Genomic DNA, 13,927 nt, shown 5'->3' with positions numbered 1-13,927 from the left:
CAGCATGGCCGCACAAAGCACATGGAGATCGACAAGCACTTTATCAAAGAGAAGTTAGAAGAAGGGCTGAGTTGTACTCCCTTTGTAAAATCTGAACAATTAGCTGATGTGTTTACAAAGGGGTTAAGTAGTAAACTTTTTAGTCCTTTAGTGTGCAAGTTGGGATGCATGATATCTATGCTCCAACTTGAGGGAGAGTGTTGAAAGGGTAGAATTGTCCTTAAGGGTATTTCTGTCCTGTAACCTATCTAGAATGTTCCACTCCACATTATAAATAAAGATCGACTGTGTCTAATATGACACAAGTCCTATTTTCACAACTAAAACAGTAACACCTGGCAGGAGGCATTAGCAAAATTGAGGTGGAAAGAAGCAATCAATGAAGAGATGAGTGCCCTAAAAAAGAATGACACCTGGGATTTAGTTCTTCTTCCTCCAGGAAAGAAACCTGTTGGCTACAAATAGGTCTTTGCTATAAAACAAAAGGCTGATAGATATGTGGAAAGATACAAGGTACGGTTAGTAGCTAGAGGTTTTACTCAAACCTATGGGATTGATTACCAGGAAACGTTTGCCCCAATTGCCAAGATGAACACTGTCAAGGTAATCATTTCCTGTGTTGTTAACCAAGCATGACATCTTCAACAACTTGATGTAAAGAATGCATTTTTTTCACAGGGAGCTAGAAGAAGAAGTCTACATGGATATTCCTCCTGGCTTTCTGCCAGGGAAACTCAGGGCAAGGTTTTCCGCCTCAAGAAAGCTTTATATGGCTTAAATCAGTCCCCAATGGCTTGGTTTGGTCGTTTCCATGGAGCCATGGTGTCGATAAGCTATAAACAAAGTAATGATGATCACACTTTGTTTATTAAGAAGAGAGGTCAGCATATCACAGTGGTGATAGTGTATGTTTATGACATTGTGATATCTGAATGTGATTCTAAAGAGAGAGGTAAATTGAAAACCTATTTGGGAACAGAGTTTGAGATCAACCATCTGGGAAGACTAAGAAATTTTCTTGGGATTGAGGTAGCTCATTCAGCTCAAGGTATCTTCCTCTCTCAACGGAAGTATACTCTTGATCTCTTATCTGAAACAGGAATGCTTGGATGTAAGCCTGCAGATACTCCTATGGAGCCTAATATTCATTTAAAAAGTAAGGATGGAGAACCAGTGGACAACGGCAGCTATCAAAGGTTGGTTGGTCAGTTAATATACTTGTCTCATACTCGGCCTGATATAGCATTTGCGGTCAGTATGATTAGCCAAAATATGCATGATCCTCATTCTACTCATCTTGAGGCAACATATAGAATTTTGAGATATTTGAAGTCTGCTCCCGGACTAGGTGTCCTTTTCTCTCCTCAGGTCACTTGCAAGTTGAGGCCTTCACTGATGCAAATTGGGCAGGATGTCGATGGCAGGAGATCTACTTCAGGATATTGCACTTTTGTTGGTGGGAACTTAGTAACTTGGAGGAGCAAGAAGCAATCTATTGTTGCTCGGTCCAGTGCAGAAGCTAAGTTTAGAGCTATGGCCCATGGTATTTGTGAGATCCTTTGGTTGCAAGGGCTTCTAAGTGACTTAGGTGTGCCAATGGAATTGCATGTGGTTTGTACTGTGATAATAAATCCACAATCAGCATTGCTCACAACTAGGACCAACATGATTGTACTAAACATGTTGACTTCGATCGTTACTTCATTAAGATGAAGCTGGAGCAAGGAGTAATATGTTTCCCATTTGTACAATCGTGTGATCAGTTAGCCGATATCTTTATTAAGGGAATTAATAGTAAAAGTCTTGTATCCATTGAAAGCAAGTTGGGCATGGTTGATATTTATGCAGTAACTTGAGGGGAAGTGTTGTAAGTTGGGGTACAAGGGTATTCTGGTATTTTTGTCTTTATTATTCCCTTAGGGGTATTCTTGTATTTGTTCCTATTCTGGAAAATTCTTTCATCTATTATAAATAAAGTGGGCTGTGGACATAGTTTACACAAGCCATTATTCCATTCTCAACACTAATTCCCCCCACCTCCTAGGGCCCTCTAGAAGATTTTTTATCAGGCCCTTATGATGCAATTTTCATCAATGCATAAAGAGAAAAGCAAGATCTTCATGAGGAAGGAGAAGGCTATTACCTAGAAGACTTTCCAGGAATTTTACTTGTTCTAACATTAAGGCAAACCTGAAATATATAAAAGAAATCTATCATTAATATTACCAGCAAAAGAAAAAAAAAATATGGTAGATGTCACAAACTAAATTACCTGCCCTGAAGGGCTATCCAAGATATACCAGACTGCTCTGGTATGTGCTTCACCTTCAATGGGAAGTGTCACAGATCCAAGAACAGTGCTTTTCCAAATTATATCCCAATCATATATTGTGACATTAATCTACAGGAATAAAAATATCAATGAACAAAAACCTAAACCAGAATTAACAGATTTTATGACAATCTAAACCTATAAATATTAGACACATTTTGTTACAACCGCTTATCCCAAAAAATTGAACTGTTAAGTAAGGGCCACAACAATGTATTTCAACATACAGCAACATATATATCTTATGTAACCAGAGACATCCAAGATGAGGTTCCTTGGTGCATGCTTTTTGCGGTATATATGTTTTGATTTCAGCCATGTATCTAGCTCAATCTCATGCTTGATCATGCATGCAACCCATAGATGATAAGCTAGGAGCATGGATCTCTGCATGCATGCTATGTTGAGCATGTTATGGCTTAGGATCATTGTTGTAATAGGTATTTATAACGGTTATTATATGAATTATGGAATTTGAGGGGCTGCATGTTCGATCTCAGCCTGGCATGCCTGTTGGTGTTTGAACCCAACCCATCAACCAATTAGTAAACCCTGTTTAGGAATCCATAAAACCATTGTATTAGCTTAATTATATGTGATGCTACCCCCTGAAATCATCCCAAATCGAAGATGGGAAGAAACCAGCAGCCAAAACCAGGTTTTGAACAAAGAAACCCGTGTTCAACAGGGACTGGATGATGCATTGGACATTTGACCCAAACGTCTAGTGAAACGTCCAGTGCTGCTGTTCAAGGTCTGAATTGATTCCAGCCTATTGGATCATCACCTAAAGGCCAAAAACAGTATGGGGGCATAAAAATCACCTTAAAACCCTACCCCACCATCCTTGCTGATATCCATACCTTGGGTGCATCAGTGGACCCAAAAAGGGGTCAAAAACCAACACTGTAACCTAAGCCAAACCTGGGAAAAGAACCTTGCTACTATTTCCCATGATTGTTGAACAATGAACAAGCAAACCTAGACCGATCCTGGAACCCTAACACCCTCTTTAAACAATGTTTGACATGTTCTAATGGTCCGGTTAACATAGGTTATAACCCCGAACACGAGTCCAATGTCAGACACCGACTAGGACGGAGCCGACTGAAGAACAAGCAGGATTTGCACAAGGTGAGTGGAATTACACCATGGGTGTAGGTGTAACATGACTGATGAGTCATGACAACAATAACAACAATATTTACTGTCTTTATTTATTAGAATTGCTTTATATTCCTATTTAATTCTGTTTCATATCTGATGGATATTGGAATTGAATGCTAATGTTATACATATGAAATGCTAGTTTAGATGCCATAGTCGGCTTGGAAATGAAGGGTACGGGGTGTCGTAGTATGGGATGCGGGAGCCCTGTACACTTCATACTATGCCATATAGAATGCATGTGGCTAGGATATCATCTCCCGTGCTACGAACCCTTGCCAACAGGGGTTAAGGTGTTGGATACCACAATTGTGTGAGGTCAATACCACGAAGGGGCATTGGTCATTCAGCAGACTCATCGGGTCATTAAGACTGGTGATGTTGGTTGTTCCATCAGTTAATAGGGCTGGTGGTAGCACAATGGTAACCTAGAGGGCTGGTTAGGCTGACCTTGGGAAGGGATGCTGGAGCCGACTGGTTTTCTCCGACAACTCAATGGATGTATCGTGGGAAGGGGTTAAAGGCCCGCACGCACCAGGATACATGTATCGGGGATTGTAGTGGCACTATACCTGCCTTAGTTTTGTCTGTTAGGTGGCTTAATAATAACAATGAATATCATTCATATAGGCTTATGGTTGTGCTTGCATGTGCACGCATGGTTTATATTTCATTCACGGGCTCGGTGGAGCTCACACTCTTGTATATTCTCTTTTAGGTGATTTTGCAGGTACTGTATTGCCAATGGACGATGAAGCTGTTGATGGAACTGTAGATTTTCCTCATGTTGTTGATCTACGGAAATTTTGTTATTATTTGAGTTTTTCCCTCTTTCAAGAAGTGTAATTACCATGATAATGTACTTTTTGAACATAAATGGATATGTATATGGTATAACATAGGTATTTGGGATTTTATTATAAATGATATAAATCATCTATGGATAATTCGATCTTCCGTTGCACTCTGATATTCATTTATTATCTTTTTGCCCTCATTGTGTGGTTTGTGACATGTAAGTACTGCTTCTGGATCCTTGGGGATTGGCGGATGTCGTAGGATATTCGGGTCACTTGCCTAAATCCTCCCGGGGGAGGTTTGGGGAGTGACACATAATCCCCATTCGATTAAGCGAGACTTTCGATTCAGTGGAAGAAAACCAGCAGAGCCAGAAGAAACCCTCTTCTTGTAATCGAGAGACAACGGGAAGACAAAAAGGGCACGGTGAACATAGTTTAAAATCTCACGTTATCTCACCATTTTGGGCTGGTCGCGATATCCGAAATTTCGCCGAAATATGGTATTTTTTCTGCCATATTTCACAAGACTCACAACTGTCATGAAACAAATCCTAATAATAATTGATATGCCTTCTTGGATCGACCCCACTCATGCTCCACTAGAGTCGACATCCATTGCTCTCTATCTGAAGGACATACGTGGACCACAGTATAGTTTCGGAGAAGAAACGAGTGGTCATCCACAATTACCATGTAAATGGAATCATTAACATACTGAAGGTAACCTATCCTAAGATATTGGTGACCAATCTGTGACTGTGAAGAAGAATTATGACTACCCACTGATCTAGTATGATGTGATGCCGACACTGGCAGCATGTATGGCTGATGAGTTGGGTAGCTAGGGTATGAAAAGATGTTGTCCACAAAAGATGATCCAGTACGTCCCCGGGGTTGGTACTGGAACTGGGAGTCATAGTCCCCAACAAACTGCCCATATTCATATGCATATCCACCTTGAGGTTGTGATGCACTATAATCCGATGATGATGGAGTGGTATGTGCGTCAAAAGATGGGGCACGCCAATGCCCACTCGATCCTCCCTCCCTATCACCCATACTCTATCCGTTAAAAGAGCTAGATAACTCATCAATATCCATATAATCAGCAACCTGTGTCTGCCGACCCCTACGCTTCCTGGTGTATGATAAGGGGGTACATGAGGGCGCAGGTGCGGGTGCGGGTGCGGTCTCATGTGTACAGTGGTCCATATCTTGTGTGGCATGATCAAATTGTGTTTCTCCGGTGAATCGGACTGGCTCTACAGGCGCCGTCTGCTCGTCTACCACATAATGCTCTCGCATTCCATCAAATGCTTCACCACCACCACCACCAGCATCATCATCATCACTGCAATCATCATTACCATCACCATCAGTTCCAGTCTGAGTCTGACTCCTACCAGTACCACCTGAGGACCTGGACCAGTGATCATCCTCATCAGCATTGCCACCTGTGGGCTGGAATGGTATGGGTGATGCTTCCCGTGTGTGTATCTAACCCTCGTCAGCCATATAGTCATCCACATCAGCACCCATCTCAAAAGCTATCACGAGAGAGTATTATGTGGTAGACAAGTAGACGACGCTAGAATGGTATGGGTGACGCTTCCCGTGCGCGTTTTCGGTGATAATCTATCGAAAAAGATGAAGAACAAGTTTGAAGATGCTTAGAATCCAAATTGGAAGAGTGGAAAACAAGAAAAAAACCCCCAAAAAGAGCCTCTACCTAGCTCTCGGTCGATATTTCAACCGTTAGCAGCGAAATATGGCTTTTATAGGGGGCCTTTAATGAGTCACGTGGGGGGGGGGGCTTGTAACATTTCGGCGATATTTTGATATATCGCCAAAATATGCCGAAATGCCCTGAAATTTCGACGAAATCTTATAATTTTTCATTTCACCTAGTCCTTTCGTCTCAGACATGTCGAAATTTCCAAAATTAACCAATTCATCGCCGAAATTTCGTGAAATCTTGAACCATGATGGTGAAGCAGTATATAGTCTTCTTCCTCCAGCAGTTGTACAGCGGAAATACTTCGACATGCAGGTAGAAATCAAGTAGAACCCCTTCTACTAGCGACATCAAATCAGAGAAACCCTTAAGGCAGCAACAACGATCAGCAGAACAAACTAGCACACGATATCCAAATAAATAAATAAACAAGGATGACACGAGAAGGAAATCCTAGTTCTTCTTTTCTTTCTATGAACTAGGGTTTCTCCATAAATAGGAGAACCTTGAAACGACTATCAAATCGGCAATCTTGGAGAGAAATCAGTCAATGGTTGCCTACTTCTGATAACATGTAGAAAACCTAGGACCTATAGCCAGTAACTTTAGAGAGGAGAAAAGAGAGAAGAGAAGATGGAAGAAGACTGTGCAATAGATTACCTTTACCACTCCAGCCAATGTTCCTTTATATAATAGCCTTCGGCAGATTACATACTTAAAATAGAACTTTAGTCTAACTAGGAAAGGAACTAAACGAGTAAACTAAATAACTATGTCACGTTTGACACACCCCAACTGACTCATATCTCAACAAAAATCATTCTGTTTTAAGGTTAAAATTCTGATTTTTTTCCGACGTTGAAAAAACTATTCTGTTTTAGAGGTTTGGGACTATACTTGGGACCCAAATTACAGGACCCAATGTAGGTCAGATTAGGATGAGGTTTTGGGGCTTTGTTGGCCTACCAATGGGTGAAACTCGATTCTGATTTGGGCTCATTCTGAGGTTGCTCGCTGTTACGATTGAGAAACTTCCCTATTTTTATTTTTGGTCTTCTATGTCAGATTCGAGTTCTTCCTCAATCACCTTAATTCTGTCCAAAGTTTGGGGGTATATGAGTACCACCTAGTGTAATTTTCGACCAAGGTTTCAGCCTATTTTGATTTGTTGACCTTATGTTGACTCTTGAGGGAGTAGGGTACTGCAATTATAAGGAACACCTTATAATTGCAGATAGTGAACTTTCGGAAACTTAAAACTCAGAGGGTGGGGATTGTTAGAGTTTATGTATTAGGGGTACTTTAGTCCATGTCTTTGTTATAAGTCACTAGATTTGTAATTTTAACTTTTATTTCTTTTTATCTTTTACCTCCCCAAGGAGGTCTTTGTAATTCCCTAAAGTGTTTTTTAGTAATATAAAGTAGATAGGTGTTAGGTGTTAGGAGAATTCTCTCCTAACACACACGATTCTCTCATCCTCTCTTCTTCTCTTCTTCTCTTCTTCTTCTCCTTCTTGCTGTAAAGCTCTCCTCCATTACTAGAATCTATTCACCTTTAAATCCTAACTTGGTATCAGAGCTAGGTTTGAGAGTCGACTAGGGTTCTAGCTGCCTTGTATCCTTCTTTGGAACCCTAGAAAATGTAGAGGGTTCCAATAGGAGGTTATACCATGTAAAGAAATACACAAAAGTAATCTAATGAAGTTCTCTCATCATCAAGAAGGTCATACACAAGAAGTTTGAGAAGTTTGAAGGAAGACATTGGGCAGTTTGCAGCTCAAATCAAAGAAAGACAGCCCAGATTACTGTTCCGTAACCCGAGAACTGAAAATGCTCTTCTTCTTCCTCGTCAAAGCTTTGTTGGAGGTGGTACTTGGCCCATTCAAGTTGTCTTAGGGTCCCCTTTCAAACTCCCAACAGCTTGGTTGCAGAGGAAGACATCCCAAGGTCTGCAACTCCTTTTTTTTTTTTTTTTTGGCTCCTGCTACAGTAATTCTGCCAGCTCTGTTTCTGCTTCTTATTTGACTTCTTTTTTGGAAACCAATGCATTGAGATGGTTATTAGTTGATAAGATTGGAAGGTCTACATCTTGTTACACATGTTGGGTATTATGCACTGAGGTTCTTTTGAAGTGTTTTGGCTGTTATGTGGTGTATGGCTGTTGTAAATGAAGTTGGGCAGCACATGAGGTGTTTGATTTAATTTTTATGAAGGATTTATCCTCCTTTTTTTACTGTTGTGACTACTTGGGCAGTGTATTGCCCCTTGTTTGCTGGATATCTTGCCTGTGTTTGGGTAGAGTTTACTCCCCATTTGTGCACAACACCTTTCTGATTTGGTGGGCAGTGTATTGCCCTTTGTTTGCTGGATATCTTGTCTGTGTTTGGGTAGAGTTTACTCCACACTTGTGCAAGACAACATTCTGATTTGTTTGGTTTTTTGGTACCATGCCTACTATTTCTGGGGCTGATTCTGAGGCCAGTGGACCACTTCCGGCTAGTGGTATCCCCACTATGGCTTCCTATGATAATCCCAACACCCAAATATCGGTTGTGAAGTTGGACACAACCAACTACTTGGACTGGTCTCGTTCTGTGAAGATGTCTCTGAGAAGTAGAGGAAAGTTGGGGTATATTACTGGCTCTATTAAGGAGCCCGCTACTATTGATCCAGGATACCTGAAATGGGAGACTGAGAACTCCACCGTTATGACTTGGCTGGTCTTCTCCATGAAACCTGAAATAAGTAAGAGATTTATGGACAAGGAGACTACAAAGGATATGTGGGATAGTATTACCAGGACCTTTGATCGAGTTGGTGACTATGCAAAGATCTACCAAATTCACCAAAAGGTTATCAATATGAAGCAGGGTGAGAGGAGCATCTCTAATTACTACAACACTGTTATTAGCCTGTGGCAGGAATATGATCACTACAGGTACCTTCGGCTGTCCAATTCTGAAGATGAAGTTAAGGTCTACAAGAACCAGGAAGTTAAAAGGATCTTCTCTCTACTTGGTGGACTCAATCCCGAGTATGAGCCCATTCGTCTACAGATCCTAGGGAGGTCTCCCCTTCCATCCTTGGATGAAGTATGTAGTTACTTACAAAGTGAGGAAACCAGGAGAGCAACCATGAAAACTGCACCATCAATGGAGAAATCTGCTCTTGTTTCTAGTTCCCACAGAGACTGGAAAACTGGAGGGAAAGGCTAAGGGCCAATTCGTGGAGATCACCGTGAGAGATTTAAATGTGATCATTGTGAAAAACTGGGACACACCAAGGACAGATGTTGGGACCTTCATGGGCAGCCCCCAGGTATGCGTGGTGGTTCATCTGGTGCTCGGGGTGGCAAGCGAGGGGGAGCTAGGGCTCACTCTGTGACATCTGAGACTGAGACATCTAGATCCCAGTCTGCTCTTGATTCTCTTTCACAGGATGATATTGTAGCCCTCTGCCGGCTGATGTCCCACATTGGTCATTCCTCTACTAGTTCTACCCCTGGAGGGTCCACTGCTTTTGTCTCAGCTCTGCAGGTCTCATCTACCGCTCCTACTGCTCCCACTTGGATCATTGACTCCGGAGCCTCTGACCACATGACTGGTATGTCACAGTATTATGATTCCTATTTCATTTGCTCTGGTCGAGACAAGGTAAGGGTTGCTGGTGGTTCCCTTTCTTCTGTCTCTGGTAAGGGTAATGTGAGGGTTACTCCCTCTCTTTCTCTTGAGTCTGTTCTTCATGTCCCTGATTTGGCTACTTACCTATTATCAGCAAGTCACCTAACCAAATCCCTAAATTGTTGTGTCACTTTCTTTCCTTCCTATTGTCTTTTTCAGGATTTGGAGACAAAGAGGGTTATTGGCAGTGGGACTGAGAAAGGAGGACTCTACCTTCTTGAACCACGGTTACCTGATTCATCTACTGCTGCAGCTTATGTTTGTGGTCGGAGTGACCGTAGTACTTTGGAGTCTGTAATGCTTTGGCATCAACGTTTGGGTCATCCATCTTTTGTTGTTATGAGGGGATAATTACCCCATTTGTTTACTTCTTTTCCTTCTTCTTATGTTTTTCAGTGTGAATCATGTATTTTTGCTAAACATTGTCGAACATCTTATCCTTATCATGGTAATAGATCAACAGTTCCTTTTTCTCTTGTTCATTCTGATGTTTGGGGACCTTCTCCCACTACTTCTTTATCTGGTTTTCGTTACTTTGTTTCATTTGTGGATGACTATTCTAGATCCACTTGGACTGTTTTGTTGAAACAAAATAGTGACGTTTGTGATGTCTTCAAGAGTTTTTATAACTTTATCAGTACTCAGTTTGGTACTCGAATTCAAATTGTTAGGTCTGATAAGGGGGGTGAGTACATTTATGGGGGGCTCCAACAGTTCTTTACTGATAATGGCATTATCCACCAACTGGCATGTGTTGACACCCCTCAACAAAATGGGGTAGCTGAGAGGAAAAACCGCCACTTGTTGGAAATCACCAGGAGTCTTCTATTTGGTATGCATGTGCCTAAGACTTTTTGGCCTGATGCACTTCTTACTGCTGCCTTCCTTATTAACCGGATGCCATCTCCACTCCTTGGCTCCAAATCTCCAATGGCACTCCTTTCTCCTCAATCCTCAGTCTTCTCCTTACCTCCAAAAGTCTTTGGTTGTGTTTGTTATGTTCATGTCAACAAATCAGCCCGCACAAAGCTTGACCCCAAAGCTCTCAAGTGCATCTTCTTGGGCTACTCTGATTCAACCAAAGGGTATAAGTGTTACCATCCTCCTTCCCGAAGGCGACTTCTCTCCAAAGATGTCACCTTCTTTGAGTCTATTCCTTACTTTTCTTCTCCTCAGGGGGAGAGTACTAGAAGTGAACAGGATGCTGATGTCATTCCTTTTCTATCTCCCTTACCTACCTCCATTTCCCCATTCCTATTTGATATTGGAAAATATAAAGAAGTAGAAGTTGTTGATGTTGATGGTGTTGTTGATATTGATGCTAGCAGTGGTGGTGATGCTAGCAGAAAAAAAAGAATACAAGGGAATAAGATTCAAAGATGTTGTATTCACAAGAGGTGAATGCTTGTTGAAGGGAAAAGGAAAGCAACCCTGGTATACATTGCAGGGAAAACAACACTGCCAAAACCCCTCTTTGGATCCACATCCTTAGTCTCATCCTCCTCAGTCAGGTAATACTTCTCCTTCTGAATTAGATCTTCCCATTGCTATGAGAAAGGGGAAGAGAGCCTGTACTAACCCCATAGCCCAGTTTGTTTCCTATGACTCTGTTTCTCCTACAAGTATTGCCTTTTCCACTGCCCTTGAGTCTTCTTCCATTCCCAAAAATGTCACAGAAGCCTTATCTGATCCAAAATGGATGCAAGCAATGTCTGAGGAAATGGTGGCCCTGGAGAAGAATAATACTTGGACACTGGTTGATCTTCCCAGGGGGAGAATTCCAGTTGGATGCAGATGGGTTTATACCATCAAGTATAGATCAGATGGTACAGTGGAAAGATATAAAGCTCGACTGGTTACAAAGGGGTACAATCAAGTGTGTGGTATTGACTACCAAGAGACCTTTGCCCCTGTAGCCAACCATAACTCAATCCGGGTTCTTCTGTCAGTAGCAGCCAATAAAGATTGGCCAATGTTCCAATTAGATGTGAAGAATGCATTTCTTCACGGACATTTAGCAGAAGAAGTATACATACAGCCCCCTCCTGGTTTTAAGTGTCCCTCAGCTGAAGGGAAAGTGTGTCTCTTGAAGAAAGCTCTCTATGGCCACAAGCAGTCTCCTAAGGCCTGGTTTGAGAGATTTAGACAAGCCATCCTAAAGAATGGATATTACCAGAGTCAAGCTGACCACACTTTGTTTATCAGGAGAGGAAATGGTACAGTCACAGCCCTCATTGTTTATGTTGATGACATTGTAGTAACTGGGAATGATGTTGCTAAGATAAACAGATTGAAGTCTTATCTGGCTAAACAGTTTGAGATCAAAGACCTGGGACTCTTGAAATATTTCTTGGGTATTGAGGTATCTAGATCAAGGAAAGGAATCAACATATGCCAGAGGAAATTTGTATTGGACCTTCTGAAAGAGACAGGAATGTTGGGGTGTAAACCAGCAACCTCTCCAATTGATCCGAATCACAAGCTTGGTGATGAATGTGGTTCTCCTCTCATAGATGCAGGCAAGTATCAAAGATTAGTTGGGAAACTAATCTATCTCTCCTTAACTCGACCAGACATCACTTATGCAGTAGGAGTGGTGAGTCAGTTTATGCATTCTCCCAGGAGTGGACATCTGGATGCAGTGTATCGCATCATTAGGTACTTGAAATCCTGCCCAAGAAAGGGTCTTCTATTTGCCAGACATGACCATTTGCAGATCGAAGGTTACACAGATGCTGATTGGGCTGGTTCAGTCTCTGACAGGAGATCTACTTCTGGATACTGCACTTCTGTGGGTGGTAATCTAGTTACCTGGAGGAGCAAGAAACAACCAGTTGTAGCTAGATCTAGTGCGGAGGCAGAGTTTAGAGCCATGGCTCATGGAGTGTGTGAACTTATATGGCTAAAGAGACTACTTCAAGACTTGAGTTTTGACACAGAATGACCAATGAGACTCTATTGTGACAACAAGGCTGCTATAAGTATTGCCCACAATCCGGTTCAACATGATCGAACCAAACATATTGAGGTTGATCGACATTTCATCAAAGAGAAGCTGGATTCTGGTTGCATTTGTACTCCTTTTGTGAAGACAGGTGATCAAGTAGCAGATATCTTCACCAAGGGTCTCATCCCTGGCCTATTTAGTACCTTATTGTGCAAGCTAGGAATGTATGACATTTATTCTCCAGCTTGAGGGGGAGTGTTAGAGTTTATGTATTAGGGGTACTTTAGTCCATGTCTTTGTTATAAGTCACTAGAGTTGTAATTTTAACTTTTATATTTTTTTATCTTTTACCTCCCCAAAGAGGTCTTTGTAATTCCCTAAAGTGTTTTTTAGTAATGTAAAGTAAATAGGTGTTAGGTGTTAGGAGAATTCTCTCCTAACACACGATTCCCTCATCCTCTCTTCTTCTCTTCTTCTGTTCTCTTCTCTTCTTCTTCTCCTTCTTGCTGTAAAGCTCTCCTCCATTACTAGAATCTATTCACCTTTAAATCCTAACTGGGATAACACATTTGCAGACTAAGGTAAGTGGATTATAGTGAGTGTACACCACGTGTGTGGATGTGTATAGTATGTATGACTTTGTGTTTCATATGGAATGTTTGTCAATGATGATATATATGCTGAATTATAGTAATTTAATTGTATTTGTTGTTGTATGAAGATTTAGTAATGATAAAGTGTGTCTTGTGCTCGTGTAAGTAAATCCTATTGATGATGAAATCTATGTGTGATGACAGTGTGAATGTAGTTTTGGGATCTTATCTGTGGATTTATAGCTGTGTTTTCACTTGGTGCAATTTTAAAGGTGTAATTGTTAACGAGAATGTTTTAAAAGAGTGGGTGTTAAAGAATGGTAAGTGATGTAAGAGTTTGAGGGTGAATAGACTACTCCGTGCCGGTGGAGAGTCATAGCCACCAGAGAGGTATTCCATGGAGCCGCGGAAATCATACCCACAGTATACAAATGAGTTGTTAGTGGTGTATAATTAGTCATAGAGTGGGTGACAACTGTAAGTGAACGTAAGTAATTGTAAGGGGGCCGTGTTGCTCTCTTATTATGGGCGGTGGCAGCATGTTTCCCTCAGTGCCGGCTAAAGTGATAAAAAGGGGGGATGTCAAATGACAGAGTTCTTTAAGTGTGGAGTTTTCAAGCAAGTGTTTTATCGAAGTTTTGAGAAATTTATAAGGTGTTTGAATTAATAGTTG

The 13,927-nt window shown here is 41.4% G+C and overlaps 1 protein-coding gene across 2 annotated transcripts in view; it reads right to left on the bottom strand.

Annotated features, from left to right (window-relative positions):
• LOC122656033 (BAG-associated GRAM protein 1-like) overlaps positions 1–13,927 on the bottom strand; it is an 83,312-nt gene that overhangs the window by 31,555 nt on the left and 37,830 nt on the right. For both annotated transcript variants that reach the window (XM_043850458.1, XM_043850459.1), the window contains exons 5-6: positions 2,273–2,401; positions 2,144–2,190 (exon numbers count right to left, since the gene is read on the bottom strand). In XM_043850458.1, coding sequence (XP_043706393.1) covers positions 2,144–2,190; positions 2,273–2,401 — 176 coding nt within the window. The remainder of the gene's footprint in view (positions 1–2,143; positions 2,191–2,272; positions 2,402–13,927) is intronic.

Source organism: Telopea speciosissima, chromosome 3 (assembly GCF_018873765.1).
Source record: "Telopea speciosissima isolate NSW1024214 ecotype Mountain lineage chromosome 3, Tspe_v1, whole genome shotgun sequence".
NCBI classification, from domain to species: domain Eukaryota; kingdom Viridiplantae; phylum Streptophyta; class Magnoliopsida; order Proteales; family Proteaceae; genus Telopea; species Telopea speciosissima.
Note: the sequence above shows the minus strand (reverse complement) of the source record. Positions and strands in the feature narration are given on the sequence as shown.